Below are 17,828 nucleotides of genomic sequence, written 5' to 3' on the forward strand. Positions count from 1 at the left end.
TCATTTGGAGTTGTTGAACTTGACAAACATCTACTAACTATGCAACACATACTAACTATGAAACTATCGAGCATAAATAAATATTTATGCATGTATATCAGGTCACATCAGTTGCCCCAAAATGTCCAAACAAACACAATAGCCAAAGTGATTGCATGTAAACTAGGCACATGTTAAGGCTCCAATTTTTGTAGTGGGAAAGGCATCCTCTGTATGGTATTAAAACAGCTTTTAAGCAAGTTTGCTGCACTTATTGACATAGCATGCTTTGGGAACTTTAAAATTTAGATTGGAGAGTCAACATATAAATATTGGCATTAGAGGGCATATTTATCAAGAGTCAAATAGTAAATTCGAATTTTTGAGTTTTAAAATTCACACATTCAAATTTTAATCCCCATATTCGAATGTAAATTTGAATGTGAGATTGATCACACCTCGACCATGGAAACAGTCCTAATTTGAATAATCGCCACAAAAACCTGTCAAGTTCATGTACAAGTCAATGGTCCACTGAGCCATTTGAAGATGCTAATAGCCTTACTGAAATTCTATTTTTTTTCTGGAGAAAAACTCGATTACAAGAATCAAATACGAATTGAATACGATTTGAACTTTTTTTTCTTAAATAACCTCCCAGTCGAATCGTGAGTGTATTCAAATTAAAAAAAAATGAATTCACATGAATTTGAAATTCGACCTTTGATAAATGGACCTCTAGATGTCATTATATTATAGAAGATGTTTTTTTATAAACAGATACAAGTATTTTCACCCTATATCTGGTGTTCAGGTATGTGCCTTGCACGTAATTGCACCTTTTTTTAGGTTTACTAATAATCTTCCACTAGGATTAACACGTCGCTCAAGCAGGTTAATAAAATGCAGACAGCCCTTCCAGCTGTCCCATAAGAAGGATTATGTCTGAGCATCAGATAAACAGATTGTTTCTGCAACAAACACATGTTTTGTCATGTGGTCACTCCTGTTACAGTCAGAACAGAGCACTAGGAGACCAGCTAAATCTGAGTGTTCCTACATTCTGAACTGAATGGCTTGGCATTGACATATTTTTATGAATTGAAACTTGGACTTTACTGTAGACAACCACTTGTCTAGAAGATTAGTAACAAGCTTTCAACTGTAATTATGGTATACAAAGGGGGACTGATATTAATCATTATTTGCGTATCCATTTGCTTTTATGAAAGTAAAGGTAAGTAACCACTATATGTTTATAACATAAACATTGTATTTATGAGACATGTATATTGCTTATAAGTGCTTTTTAAACATTTCCATTAATAGGATGATCTGATCTGATACACCATAAGATCAGGAGACAGTTTCTCTAAACCCATAGGTAAATGTGCATTTCTAAACATCAGTATTTCTACAGGATGATTTTGTGTCTGCATTTTGAGTGCCTGATCAAGTATGGATTTCAAAAACAAAACATTTATACATACATGACATTAGTCCATGGTAAATAAGTTGAATCAGAACTCTTATAATTATCTCTGATGTTACTGTAGTACAAAGCATGTCCAAAAAGATACTGAAAAAGTTAAATGGCAATATATTCTATTTATAACAAATGATGCTTTTTCAGATGCCATACACTCTACTCTAGAATGTAATCTCTTAAATAAGGCACAAGGTTAAGAACAATTATTGTAATAAATACCGCCTACGTACATTATCTATTTACTAGGGAAATTACAATTGATTTGGTCCTAAGAGATCAGTAAATCTCATCTAGTTGCTCTGAATTTCAGTTCATAAGTCTCGTTGTAACACATTTGTCCCTAGAGTGTGACGTAGATGTAATTTTCAATATGTGAATATGTTTTGTAAAAAAAGAACAGTAAATGACAACAGGGAACATGCCATTATTTATGAAACATAAAACATTCCGCTGGCGCAAAATGACACCATTTTCAATTATTTAATCATCGATTTCATATATGAGATAAAGCATTGTACATGGTTTTAATCTTGTTATGTGGCCTTCAAGTGAAAAAGCAAAATGCTAAATTGACATTTACTGTTTTCCTGCTATGTTATTATTCTAACTGATGTGAAATAAGCAAATTATAAGCAAGTTCATTTGCTGCGAAATACACAAACGTTCTCTAAAGTACAATTAAGGTTATTAGTAAGGATTGTAAAAGCTACATTCAAGTATTAATGTAGAATTTAATGAAGGCATACAGAAATGTGATGTACTGAAGTTTCCAAATGTATTTACTTTCCTAATGTTTCAATTTGCTATCATTAGGCTTTCATTTTTAGAAATCTAGTGTAAGAATATTGAATTAGTATAATCTAAATACCCAAAGTAAATTATTTTTTGCATATTTGTTTCTATGCATACTAAAGATCGTTAGCTATCCATGGCAAAGCATTATGTACCATATGTAAATCTCCCGCTTCTTTTTATGCTTAATAGTTTTTTTGCCAGAAAATATTTATTTATGGCTGCCATATACTGAGTCCAAATTTCATCGTTTTGTAAACAACTAAATGAGATTTATGTCATTCTGACGATTTAGCTAATCTGGTGAATCTCATGTGTTAAGAAGATTACAATGTCAGTAGCTGTTAGCAACTCAAAGCAATTGGAAGCCAATTTTAAAGACCTAAGGAGCTTTCAATGAAAGTATTCAAAAGGTCAACGGAAATAACATAAAAGAGAAAAGCAACACAATCTAATATGTCTTAAATAAATGATGGTTCCCTTCTTAAGCAGTGGACTTAATTAATTTGCATCTATAACTCTTTACCTGGTACCCTAGCTATTTATTGTTTATTTACTTCTCTTTCAATATTTTTATTGTCTTTTTGTGGTTATTTGCCTTTTTATCAATAGTAAACAATAAAATAGGTAGCAGCCCCCATTTGCTAAGCTTTGCTAAATTGGAGGTAGGATGTGGAATTTCCCAAGAATCCCCATACATTCAAAGGGCATATTGTACCTGCCTTATTCTTTCTGCTTTGGGGCAGATGAATGATCTCCTAGATCAGTGTCTGCTAACCAGTAGCTCATGTGCAACATGTTCCTCACCAACCTCTTGGATGTTGCTCCCAGGGGCCTCAAAGCAGGTGCTTATTTTTGAATTCCAGGCTTGAAGGCAAGTTTTGGTTGCATAAAAAACAGTTGTACTGCCAAACATAGCCTATTGTATTGTATTGTATTACTCAAAAAGGTGCAGCACAAAGCACTAACTCATTTCTTTCTAATATACCAACAATGTGCAAATTTTCACATGAGCAGTAACTCATCAGTCGCAATCAGTTTGTAATTTGCTTTGTTCAGACAGTTGCAGGAAGATCAATAAAAGCAAACATTTGATTGGAGACCATGTTAATAACCATGCCCATCATTAATAAATAAGCCCCAGTGTACCCAAAATATATGATAGATAAACAAAAACAGTATTCTAACCAAGCTTGAACTTTAAGATTACATTAAGATTACATTTTCACACTGGAAATAAAAACATTTATCATTCTGACACAATCTTCACTATCATTTTTATTGATTTACCTCAGTTTGCACCATGACAGGCCTAGGTTTATCTTCAAATATATTGATGTAAAAACCAAGATCAGAACTATCCTGGTATTTTATAGGACTATTTATGGATGTTAAAGCTGGACAACAAAAAGCAGGACAGAAATAGTATTTGATCTTTAATGTTGGCAAAGTCTTTTGCCAACATAAAAAGGAGTCATCTTTTAGACACACTATGACAGCTCAAGCCAACAGGTAGAAAGTGCGGGTTTTCAGTAAGCAAACCTGTATGAGAAAAGGAACTCACATTAAGTTTTGGAGAAAATAAACCTTATTAGTTTAAGGAAGTGGGCTTACTAAAATAAGAAAAAGTTTGGTACCGAAAGTTTAACCAAAAGGCTCAAGCAGTCATGAATCGGCCACTAAGACTCCCTTCATTGGATGAAACAGTTATGCTTGGAAATGAGAGATGGTCTTTATGGTATTTTGAACTTCTGGATTAATGGTTTCCAGATAAGGGGTCCATACTTGTACAAACAGAAGACAGTACCTTCTAGAAAATCACTATCCATATGATCTCCAGGAGTACAAAACAAATTATCAGTAAATGAATCACAATTAGTTTTGCTTTACTTAATACATGATCCACAGTTATATTTCATTGTAGGAGGGGATACGTCCAGTAAACACTTTAATAAACTCCTTCTCTCCAGACTTTAATGGAGGTTTGAATCCATTATCCCATGATGCAATGATTCCACAGACATAGTAACACTGTAAAGCCTCAATCGTTGAAATCCTATTTGAATACAACAAAAGGGGTCTCTTGTTATGTTACTAGCTAGCTTATTCTACACTGTAGAATGTGTGAGCTTATTCTTTAAATAAACATTAATTCCTTAGTTGTTAATCTTTCAGCAGGTTAAAATGGCTAAATTATCCAGAGCTAATGTATTCCATTTATTGTGACAAGGTATGTTATTTTTTAATGTAGAAAAGCAGAGCTTATACTTTAGCATTAACCATCAACTCCCATAAGAGCTTATGAACATTACATGATCTAATAAGCCCCAACAAATATGTCCTTTAATGTTTCCCAAAACCCAGAATAGACACCAAGGTTCCAGTCACAGTTTATGCTTTGTCTTATAAGAGTCGCCTTTCACTACTCAGATGCCGTCAGGTCTTAAAGTGAGAAAACCAAGACGAGAGTTCTGGGCAGAAAAGGGAACTGTAACTTGCAACAGGAGAAATGGGGCTATGCAAAGCATAGTCATAGAACAGGCTTGGGTTAAAACTGATCAGATGGTGCAGTACAGAATCCAGAACCAAAAGTGTAGTCAATGACACAGGCCGGGGTCAAACGAATCCATAAATGCAGTTCAAAGTCATGATCCGGAAGAATGGTCAGTATCAAGCTAAAGTCAGTACAGGCAGCAAATCAGCAGATGTCAGGGACAGACAAGGGTCAAGAACAAAGAAACCGGACTAGAAGTGCTCCCAGGAACTATGTACAATAGACTTTAAATATTTCAAAGTTGCGCCAAGCACAATGACGTCGAAAATAAAAAAAACCCAGAAGCGAAGGCAAGCTGTGAGCAGAAGTGTCCCAGATATCATTACATTTGGATAGTTGAGAGCAGATTATTATCAGACTTTATTTACATAATACCAACATGCCACCCAGCATTTTATCAGTCTCCGTAAAATTTACAGGTCCCTATGATATTCCCACCACACATAAACTAGGGTCAGTTTCATAAGGAGCCAATGAACTTATGTGTATGTTTTTGGCGTGTGGGCAAAAAGTGGAGAAACCTACAAAGACATTCAGATAACATTCCTTGTAAATAGTGTCAAAGTCAAAACCCAAGTCCGGTCTCTGGCAGATCATTATCAGCAAAATTATTCCTCACATTTTTGGCAAATCTATGTCTAAATATAGCCCGGGATAATGTTCCTATTGTGCCTGGTCTTTTCTTGGTGATTTTGCAGTAGTCTGATTAAAATTTAGTAACTAATCACAAATATAAGAGGTATCCAATTGATTTATTGAAAATTGATGATTGGTTGTGGATATAAAATTCATAAATACAAGTGGGTTCAAGAAACTGGAAAAAATGTTATGCAGTCACAAACAAGGTTTTTTTTCCTTCTCCTTTTTAAATATGGTATCTGTCTGAAGATACAATTCTAAGATTCATGAACTTAGTAACTGAATAGTTCTCCTATTCCTTAAAGGGGTTGTTCTCTTTTGAGTTACCTTCTAGTAAGATGTTGAGATGCTATTCTGAAACAATTTTCAATTGGTTTTCTTTTTTTTGTGGTTTTTGAGTTATTTAGCTTTTAATTCAGCATATTTACAGTTTGCAATTTCAGCAATCTGATTGCTAGGGTTCCAATTACCCTTGCAACCAGGCCCGGACTGGCAATCTGTGGGTTCTGGCAAATGCCAGAGGGGCTGCTATAAGGTGCCATAGAAAGTCACTATTTAGTGGGCTGGTGGGGTCTGTTTGGGCCTCTTTGTGGGCTGATTGGGCCTCTATGTACCTGAAATGCCAGGGCCTTTTTTAATTCTCAGTCCGGGCCTGCTTGCAACCATGTATTGATTTGAATTAGAGACTGGAATATGAATAGGAGAGGGCCTGGATAGAAAGATGAGTAATAAAAAGTAGTTATAACAATCAATTTGTAGGGTTACAGAGCATTTGTTTTTAGATGAGGTCAGTGACCCTCATTTAAAATCTGTAAAGCGTCAGAAAAATTAAAACTATTTTAGAAAATCTGAATTTTTTATTCAAATTTCGAATAAAAAAACCGTCATAATTCGAATAAAAAAAGACCAATAAAATGTATTAAAAAAAACCAAAGGTTTTTTTGCGGGTGAATAGGCCGTTTTCATTCTAATTTGGTTCTACGAATCGAAGTAACATCGTATTCGATTGGACTCGATTCAAAGTTTTTCCTAAAAGAAACTTTGATTTTTCAAGGTCCACCATAGTATAAAAAAAAAGCAATTCGGCAGGTTTTAGATGCGAATGCTTGAAGCTGAATTTTTAAAGAGACAGTGCGATATTCAAATTTTTGAATTTTTTTCAAATTCGAATTTGGACTATTCCCTAGTCAAAGAACACAAAAAATAGCTCGAAATTAGAATTGTTTTAATCAGAATTTATAAGTCGATTCTTGATAAATCTGCCCCTAAAAGTTAACAAATACCAAACATCAACTAGATACAAAGTCCTCCCAGGGAATATTTTTCAAACAATAAGAAATTGCTTCCTAGTTTTCTAGGGATGTTTTCCCTCTGAAGGTTACATTGCACAGTGGAGTTTTTCTGCCAAAATCAGATTCCTGAAGTGTAGCATAAATATTACTTTAGTCAATAGAGAAGAAATTATTTATTAATTTATTTATTAATTATTCTAGAAATTATCTATCACTTCTAGTAGTAGTAGTGAAATAGATTTATATGTACAGGATAGATTCAGTGGTCTTTGTATAAAGCTGTAAAATATGCCATAATGTTTAGAATAATTTTACACCACAACAATTCAGGAGATTTAAAACATATTGTGTAAGGGTGAAGGCAATTAGTACCACACTCACACTTAGAGGAAGCTAATATTCTGGGAAGTTTTCTTCTCAAGGACTATTTTGCATTTAACAAGAAGCGATCAAGGCACAGTTCAAAGTCAGGCAGATGCAAAGTGCTACAGTCCCCAGCAGTAGAACCAAACATCACAGAGACACATCAAAGTGAAAGTTTCGAGTGAGTTCTTATAAGGAAACTGAACTTCTAGTTGGCTGTATTTATTGAACTCTATCTCAACTGCCAACCCACACAGATGTTTTTGCATTATCAATATTAATCTGTCATTTCTAACTATGTATTTTATGTTAGTTCTAGTCACCAGCAGCATTTAATCACATTGTCTACAACAGATTTAATATAGTAGATGGAACAGGGATCCTAATATCACTTAAATTGTAAGGTCTGCTGGGCAGGGACCTCCTTTTTGTCTCTTTAATACTTAAAGGGCCTTTTCACCTTTATATTAACTTTTAGTATGATGTAGAGAATAATAGCCTAACATTTTTTTTTATTATTTGAGGTTTCTGAGTTATTTATCTTTTTATTCAGCAGCTCTCCAGTTTGCAATTTCAGCAATATGGTTGCTAGGGTCCTTACCTTACTTTCCCGAACAATCATGCATTGATTTGAATGAGAGACTGGAATGTAAATAGAATAGGGTCTGAATAATAAAAATTAGCAATAACAATATATGTTTAGGTTACAGAGCATTTGTTTTTAGATGGGGTCAGTGACCCCAATTTTAAGATGGAAAGAGTCAGAAGAAAAATGCAAATTATTCACAAGCTATGAAAAAGAAAAATTGAAGGTCATCTGAAAAAGTTGCTTAAAATTAGCAATTCTATAACATACTAAAAGTTAATTTAAAGATGACCCCTCCACCTTTAAATCTTAAAACTGTTCTTTGCATTTATTATTCCATTGACCCCTGTTCTAGTAATCTATTGTTCTGCTGTACAGCTCTGGGTACATAAGTGGTGCTATATAAATAAAATATACATACATACCTACATATTGGTGAAATTGTTTTCACATAATAAGGTCTTTGTCTAGTTTGGATATTTCATCTACATTTGGGTTGCCACCTTTTAGCCTGGTGGATACTGGGCAGGAAGCAGGGTCGTGACACGGAGGAGCAGGGCAGTGGCGCTGAGGGGGCGGCCAGTGACATTGGGGGTGGGGCTATGACACGGTGGTCAATGATTGGTCAATGGCGTGTCGGTCATAGGGAATCCTGCACGGTTTTCCTAATTACATAATTACTTATGTAAGTACTTGGTTCAGCTCTAAATACATAAGGTGTCATTTAGGAACAGCTGCCATTGTGTCATTATATAAAATAATCCCATTTGTTACAGATCCTTGTGTCAAAAGGCTCTTCTTGGATTTTCTTGACCTTATAGTTGTGGTGGGAGCATTCAGTTCATCCTGCCTTCTGTTCCATATTAAGCTCAGTGCACTATTGACGTAGGGTAATCATCAGGGATCTGTCATTTCCTAGGGGTATATGATTCTTGCTCAAAGTTTTTTTATTTAATACTTACATTACTTTAATACTTACATTAGGCAAGCCCATATGAATAAATAATGATAGCATATTGTCACTTAAGAAACATCTTAAGCAATAAATGATGAACAGTATCTGTTTCAAATAGAATCCAACCAAGGGCTGCCATCAGAAATCACTAGGCCCTGCCTGTACAACTGTAGCCCCCCCCCGTAGCCTAATGGTTAAAAACTAACTCACACATTGGTGGTCAGGGGCCATAATATTCCCTGGTGATACATTAAAAAAAAGAAAACTATTTCCAATTTGTGGAAAGGCCACCTAGGCCCGGGCCTAGGGTGGCAGGATTTTAGGGGGGGCGGCATGCTGCCCAACCACACCCACATTGGTTCAAAAACACTGGGGATAGCCAGGAGATACAATCATTTTTTTAATTTTCCATGCGCCAATCCCCATTGCTCCAGTCCAGATGATTTGCATGAATAAAGGGAAGGGGACAGGGGCGACGAATGGCAGTGTGGCTAGGGGTGCCCACTAAATCCAGCCCTGGACAAAGGTTAGCTTTAGTGAGAAGCAAAGGCATGAAATAACCCCCTCTACTGCTGTCCTGCCATCCAGAACTAAGAGAAGCGCCAATCATTGCACTGTAGTCCAGCTGAAACCACCTAAGGATTTGTATTAGGGTTAGGGTCAGTCAGGTTGGCAAAACAGTCAGGTTTAGGAACTTTAAAGGGATACTATCAGTTAATAGTGCTGCTCCAGCAGACTTCTGCACTGAAATCTGTTTTTATTTATATTTAATTTTGAAATCTGACATGGGGCTAGACATATTGTCAGTTTCCCAGCTGCCCCCAGTCATGTGACTTGTGCTCTGATAAACTTCAATCACTCTTTACTGCTGTACCACAAGTTGACGTGATATCAAACCCCTCCCTTCCCCCAGCAGCCTAACAACAGAACAATGGGGAGGTAACCAGATAGCAGCTCCCTAACACAAGATAACAGCTGCCTGGTAGATCTAAGAACAACACTCAAAAGTAAAACCCAGGTCCCACAGCGACACATTCAGTTACATTGTGTAGGAGAAACAACAGCTTGCCAGAAAGCAATTCCTTCCTATATTGCTGGCTCTTTCTGAAAGCACATGACCAGGCAAAATGACCTGAGATGGCACACCAATATTACACGTAAAAAAAAAATGTATTGGGTCAGGGATGAAATTTTATATTGTAGAGTGAATTATTTGCAGTATAAACAGTGCAATTTAGAAAAAAAAACGACATCATAAAAATCATGTCAGAATCCCCTTAAGTAAATATTACTACAAATGCAGACCTATCAGCAAAAAACATCAACATGACCTATAGTTAACTTTTTATGTCCATCGCTATTATGAAAAGTATTTTTTTTATTGTCTGTATCGCTTTAAGTCATGACAACATTAAATAAACGAAATTGGATTGTTTTGCCAACGATATGGATTCATGAAGTTTAATTCCCATCAAGTACAATGTAATAGTAAAAAGGCCACAATCCACTCTCTCGCCTCCTACCCATACTCTAACTTCCACCTATACAAGCCATGGAACGTATAAGTCACAGAGGACTTTGATGACCGAACATCTCAGTGCTTTTGTTCAGGTTTTGGAAATCTGACGGTGACTTATCATATTCTCAAAATTTACAACAGGGGTTATGTTATTTATTATAATAAAGTTTGAGTGAGTCATGTGACATAAATTGCATCACTGAGCTCTAATTTTAACTGATGAATTCACAAAGCACCTTTAATAAGATTATAATTTACAAGATATTCCAAATCACATCGGAATGAATAGAAAGTGGGTGAATTTTTATTAATTAAGCTCTAAATGGACATTTTGATAAATCTGCCCCATTGTGTTACATTAACAAATATTGTTAATGTGGAATCATTTTTAGAACATTGCAAATGACAACTAATAAAACAAAGTAAAAGTGAAAGCACCTCCACTGGGTTAACTCTTGTCTTGGTCTATGTAAACATTAACTGAAAGGTTCTTGTCCACAATGTGCCCAATGACTGTGACATCTGCCCTGGAGGGGGCTGACAATCAGTAAACTGCAAGTGAGCATACTATTTGTGCAGCTGGAAATTTTGCTCACATTTAAGTGTACTGGTTTCTGTTGGCCTTGTCTTTTATCTTTTTTTTAATAATAGAAGAGTGGAAAATGTGTGAATATTCTCAGACCTATAGGTATACTACATCCCACCCCAACATCCCACCCCTACATTTCTAGAACGGGTATCTGTAAATAAATGCCAGAATTTCTTGCACTTTTCTTGCTGTTCTTATTCTTTAATTTCTAATTTAGCCATGAATGTATGCTTTAATCACACTCTAGCTGTCTTATTCTCTCTCCAAGCTGAGGATGCTGCACTGAAATCAGCAAGTTATTCACTCCTGACAAGTTAAATTGCCCGGGGCACCAATGTGTCCTTGCTTGATCTTTCTTTCTGTCGGTAATTTTTTTTTCTAATGTTTTGTAGAATCTTGAGAAACTTTGAAACCATTTCATATATTCAGCTGAGAAAAACATCAAGTAGTAAATGTACAAATCATAAATCTCCATTACAATTTAAAACAATTGCTACAGTCCTGCAACATTTTCGAACTGATTGTACGCATAGACTTTACAGATGAGGTGATCCCAAATGCACAGCTAAAGTATCTTGCTTGGGAACAAAGGGCCCAAATGGATGTAGCTGCACAATAAGTTTTAATTACAGAAATGTCTTTTTAGTAGGCTCTCCAGTTATTGCTTTGTTTCCTCACATTTACACATAATGCAATCATAATTGGAGCAATCTAGAGCAGGACAATTTAAATACAATGATAACAAATCACTTATCACAATGCCATAGCATGTTTCATTGGCAGTATTATTATTCCCCCGTGCTGAAAAGAAAATGTCATTTCTTCATTCTTCATGCTTTTATTGTGCCACGCAGATCTCTGTTTCATCACAATCTAGTTTTATTCCAATCGTATCATAAATGACTTCTGTTTGTTAAGGGGCACTTAATCTTACATATGGAATCCCAAGCCTGTTGCACTGATGGTGCGGTACAATGGCAGCTGCAGGAACTGAGGGTGCTGGGTTAGAACAGAACAATAGATTTCTGTATACTTATTAAAGTAATTAACAATGCTGCATAAAGCATTACCTCTATGTATATATTACTGTTGCCACTGCCTTGTATTGCACTTTATTTTACCATTCTATCTTATAAACTAATTATCGAACTCCTGAGGGATCTTGTAACACATAGCCCATGTATCTCCCTCTTAACAATACAGTATACAAAAATTGGTATCTGTGGAATAACACCTGAAGATCCTCCTTTATGTTTGACTAAATGGAAAGGAGCAGTGATTCGTCCTATAAGGTGTTATCATTGGCTTCATGTTTGAAATTGACAATTTAATTCTGGTCATGCATGGCCAGCTTTACTTTTATTTTTTAGCCAGTGTCATTGCATATCATTGCAACTTCTAGATTTATTTCAGCAGCACATTACTTCAGCAAGACCTTTGGTTGGATGAAATAGACCCCTGAACAGTTAAGTGGATGACCAAACAGTTTAGTACAGGTATGGGATCAGTTATCCGGAAACCTGTTATCCAGAAAGCTCCAAATTACAGAAAGGCCTTCTCCTATAGACTCCATTTTATCCAAATATTCCAAATGTTTGAAAATGATTTCCTTTTTCTCTATAATGAAACAGTACCTTGCACTTGATCCATACTAAGACATAATTAATCCTTATTGGAAGCAAAACCAGCCTTTTGGGGTTATTTATATGATTTTCTAGAGGACTAATGATACAAAGATCAACATTACAGAAAGATCTATTATCAGTAAAATTCCATGTCCTGAGCATTCTGCATAACAGGTCCCATACCTGTATAGGGTCCCAGATACTTAAATTATCATATCTGACGCCTTGTTTGGTGAGAACCTGGGATTTTACAGTTGTGTCTTATTGGCATGTCATGCCTTTATACTTCTGCCCATTTGTATTTATATAAATGTTTTAATTCCCTGAGCAATGATAGTTGTGTTCCTGTGATTTATACTAAATGCCCATTTTATTCTTTGTATGCACCTCTGTTTACTTTTTATAGTTCCCTCTGGCTTATAATAGAAGGGCCCTGTTCTCAATGTACAGTGCAGCAACATTTACTCTAAAATAGCATTTCAGAGATTAAACCTTAATTATCATATTTTTTTCTGATATAGCACTACATATGTCTGTTGATGTGCCTATTTGTATTGTATGCTCAGGCATCATTACCAATGGAAAAGTTAAGCAGGACAATAAATTTAGATCCAAGAGAAAAAAGAACTGGGCACAGTAAAAAAACATACATACATTCTTAAAAGAATTCATGTTTGTCCGTTACTGTTTATTGCTTGAGGGAGAGATTTTCACACCTTGCCTTCTGTGAATGCCCAAAAAGCAAAATAAACAATTTTCACAATTTTAAAGCGTAGCTACTGGTCGCGGCCTAAATATCCCATATTATACATTTATAATGGTGTCAAAAATTGACAGAAGAGATAAAATGTCCGTCTGGCGTCTGACAAGGCACACAGCAATTTCAGGAGTGTACTGTTCATCTTAACTCTGCACATAGAAATTTGGCTTTAGGGATAAAAACAAATCTACAGCAAAGTGTGGTATCGAAATTGGGGATTACCTTACTATATAGTTCCAGAGAATGATTCACATAAACATCATCTATTACAAAAAATATGTTTATCTCTTCTTTGCTTCCCACATTAACTTTTCAGGGATATATTTTTAGTTATAGGTCACTTTTTCAGCTTAAAACATATTTTTCGTAAGCGAGGGGGGGGGCACAGGGATTTATACAGCCTGATATTTTACAAGACAAGCATAGCATTAAAAATTACTTTCCATATTTTATATATTTGATGTATAACTATACTCACTTTCATATGTAAATCTCACTGCTTTTTAGCCAAAGCTTTACCGATGTATTGAAATAACTGCTGAGTAGTATATCTAACTTTTAAACCAGACGTTTGACTCTTATGCAGCTGGTCTGCCACCAACCTGTGGATCATTTTTATAAAGAATTCAACTGGGAGCAGCAGAAGAGATATTAATAGAAACGGGGTCTTACATAGAGGGTACAAGATGTTGAGACCCTTCAGAACATTAGTGGGGTTTTATGGACAGAAATATACATACATGACTTCCCAAATTGCTCCTCATGCTAGTGAAACTAAAGCTGTTTGTTTACATAAAAGTTTACAGATATAAACATTTATAGAATGTACTAGAATGAATTCAAATAGCTCAAGTCTTTTGTAATGTGCAAATCATGGCATAATTACTTCTAACCAACTATCTTTGACATAGCTCCATAGCAATCAATGAATATTTCACAAAGCACTGTAAGCAATCTAATGTGTAATTGTATACTCCTGGAATTTTGACCTGGAACTTAAGCAGCTGGTTAACAGTATGTCACACCCCACAAAATGTCTTTGGAGGGACCCTGTGTGCACAGGATAATATACTCAGAGCCCAGGTCAAGGCCCCCCACAGGGTCTGCTTCCTCTATAGTTTTGCCACTGAACTCAAGTGTAAAATAAGAACATAATAAATAGTTAAAAACACAATTCTAAAAGCACTTCAGTAATATTTACTCATATAAACCACTAAAGGAATATATTTACTATTGAGACAGCCTGTGAAAGTGTGCCTAATCTATTAATCCACCTCGTTTCCAGCTTCTCAAGTATCTGTAAGTCATTACCATCCTCATTTTAGGGGATCCACGCTGCTAATAACCTAATATCTCAGCTGATTGCAAAATGTGCATCTTTATGAAATCTAGCTGGAATATATAAATGTACTTGACTTCGCTGGTTATATATTTGTTTGATCCTATATTAAACCTTTTGTGTAGTCTTTCCTACATATTACAGGCCACATATGCATTTATTTAAATACAGTAAACTACATCAGTGGAGCTACATACATAGAACTAATCTCGATACTTTCCCTGTATTTGAGCAAATGAAATAGGGTTCCTTTGCAACAGTTTTACACATGATAAAAAGGAACACATTGTGGCGTGTTTAAAAATCATTGTAATTTACAATTCTATGAACCTACTATATAGAAGATTCTTTTTTGGCCATCCAGGGAAAGTAGTGCTTATTGAAATGAATCAGAAGTGTGGGGGGCAGTAGAAAATGGAAAAAACTGCTTGCTGTTATACATAGTACTAAGATATAAGATTATGAGAGGTTTATTGTATTCAGTATGTTATCATATATTTTCTATATTATAACTATAATAAGAGATGGCTCATAGCGCTAAACTGATTGCTTGTCAAAGGTGTAATCAAAAATGAACTTAACGGACATTTCCATTGCACTGCTTGTGGCAATAGCTTGCAAATGGTTAGACGACTCTTTTTATCAATGCCCCCTAACATTTTGGGGCACATTTACTTAGCTCGAGTGAAGGATTAGCTACTTCGACCATTGAATTGGCTACTTCGACTACGACTTCGACTTCGAATCGTACGATTCAAACTAAAAATCGTTCGACTATTCGACTATTCGATAGTCGAAGTACTGTCTCTTTAAAAAAAACTTTGACTACCTACTTCACCACCTAAAACCTACCGAGCACCAATGTTAGCCTATGGGGACCTCCCCCATAAGCTTTCCTAGCAATTTCTGATCGAAGGAAAATTGTTCGATCGATGGATTAAAATCCTTCGAATCGTTGGATTCGAAGGATTTAATCGTTCGATCAACAATTTTTCCTTAGATCGTTCAATCGAACTAAATGCGGTAAATCCTTCAACTTCGATATTCGAAGTAGAAGGATTTTACTTCGAAGGTCGAATATCGAGGGTTAATTAACCCTCGATATTCGACCCTTAGTAAATGTGCCCCTTATTGTTACTGTTGCTAAGTCCAGAGAAAGCATATTCCATATTGTTGAGTTTTTAATTACTAATCACATAAATCAAATTCCTTATACATGTGTTCATGTCCATCTGAGCATTAAAAAGTATAGTTTGAATTTTTCTGCAGGTATATCAGACTCTTTCAGTTGTCAGTAACAACTTTGAAAGTTGTCTGAAAATTTGTTTTTATTAAGAAGACACAGGTGATTTTGTAAATAATGCCAAACATTTCCATACTATAAAACAACATCTTATCACAAGCAATATCCTTTTTCAAGATGCACTAATAGGTCATGGTTTAATTTTTAATCATTGACTATTAGGGTTTCTCTCAGAAAGTACTGTAAGTCTTTTGCAAATTCATGAACTATGAATTTGGTGTGGTAAATTCTATATACACAGTCCTTATTCGCTATCTCAACTTAGTCGATAATATCACTTCCTTACTGAAGTTAGTAAAAAGGACTGAAAGTATATTTGCAGACTACTATTTGCATCTTATAGAATCTGGAATTATGTTTTTATGTTTACATAAATTGCACATGTTATATATGAATGGGCCAAAAAATAACATTTTATGACAGTGTGCCTCTCAAAACACGGGAGATTAGTAAAGTAAGAAAAATAGCAAAAGGCACCTTTGCAGAGTGAATTCTTGAATATAATTGTCTAATCCTGTGGTTGGCTTACACTGTAGAAAAAGCAGATGTCCTTAGGGGAACTTAAATTGGATCAAGCATTCTGACATACCAATTATTTCAACCCAGTAAACACAAAAATGTTCCAGTACCAATTTTTACTGCAATGATTGTGATTGGGTCTCCTGTGTTCAGCCATCTTGTATCTGTTGTTTAAACAAAGCTGACACTGGGTTCATTGTGTGCACAGAGTTAATTGAAATGACAACCCACAGCTATGATAGACCCCAAACCAGTCAGAACTCCCAGGCATCACAAAATACAAGGCTCCATAGAAAAAAATCCAAAGGCACACAGGATCGTGTGTGCCTTTGGATTTTATCTATGGAGCATTGTGTGAGGTGGCCGATACTCTACCTTAGTTCACCAGGTATCGCTACTTTAATTATTTACAGGGTGTGCAAGAGCCATAGTTGATTTTATCACAAGATTCAACCCACCAAACCTTTTTATGGCGGGTAGAATGCTTCTTTTGATGCACCAGCACGCAGTAGGATTTATGCAATAAGAATGATCAAAACATTTTTGTTTTTATTTAAGTTCAGCCACAATCCTTATAGTGTCCTTGCACCAATGTGCTGTGCACCCTAAACTTCATCTTATTAATTTTCTCACTCAAGGTTTGGACAAAATTGTTGGGGAAACATCCATGCAAAAGTATTACTCTGTAAACTTGTGTTTTTTAATTTGCTTATCTGGGTCCACTTGGGTCATCAGGACCTATTGCGACTAAATGTTTAATTGCTGACCTGCAATGCATGGAACAACTTCCTAGTAACTATTCAACTGCAGGCAAATCAGTTAGGACAGTGCAATTTGGCCACCTGCATGTATAATTATATATCTTCCTGGGCCAATCAGCAGGATATCCTAAAAGACCAAAGACACTTAGCGGATTGTTCACTTTTTCTCCGCAGGCATATTTTATAGAGGTGTAGGACAGCAGATCTGCTGTTATGCTCACATTTATTTTCATACATTTATAGCTCAGTTGACATGAATGCATGCATTTTCACACCAATATCCACTCCGTGTAACTAAACACACACTAATGCCAAGCCTATCAATGGAGCTATGGGGGCACTTCTGTAAAAATGCCTGCAGAGGAAATCCTTTGTATGTGCCCTTGGCCTAAGTGTTATATTTTTTCCAAGTGTTTACTTAGTTTTTGAAACTGCGGCAATCTTCACTTACATAAACGTACACGTTTACATGTTACATATAACAGCATTTACTATATTAATGATGTACCAAAAGAAACAGGAGCACATGAATTTTAGAGTCAGGGAGAAAGAAACCATTGTAAGATACACCGTTTATTAATCACCTGAGAAAAGGAATTACAAACAATATATACAATTTAGTGTAACTCTCTGCCTGTAAAGAGGAGCATTACTATTTAAAAAATACCTTTTAGTGTATTGATATTTATACAATGCATGATTAAACACTGCATACAAATGTACCATTGATTATATAAGACTATATTAGTCATGTCGCAGTAAGT

At 35.5% G+C, this 17,828-nt stretch overlaps 1 protein-coding gene across 4 annotated transcripts in view; it reads left to right on the plus strand.

The window, feature by feature from the left end:
• Positions 1-952: 952 nt before the first annotated feature.
• Positions 953-17,828, plus strand: part of LOC108704147 (interphotoreceptor matrix proteoglycan 1) — a 110,125-nt gene continuing 93,249 nt past the window's right edge. For 2 of the 4 annotated variants that reach the window (XR_005961310.1, XM_041563105.1), the window contains exon 1: positions 953-1,216. Coding sequence is in view for 3 of the 4 variants with exons in the window: in XM_041563105.1 (XP_041419039.1) it covers positions 1,150-1,216 (67 nt within the window). In the remaining variant the exon portion in view is untranslated. The remainder of the gene's footprint in view (positions 1,217-17,828) is intronic. The other 2 variants (XM_041563106.1, XM_041563107.1) reach the window with 1 other exon arrangement.

The sequence above is a fragment of the Xenopus laevis genome, chromosome 5L (assembly GCF_017654675.1).
Source record: "Xenopus laevis strain J_2021 chromosome 5L, Xenopus_laevis_v10.1, whole genome shotgun sequence".
NCBI lineage: Eukaryota > Metazoa > Chordata > Amphibia > Anura > Pipidae > Xenopus > Xenopus laevis.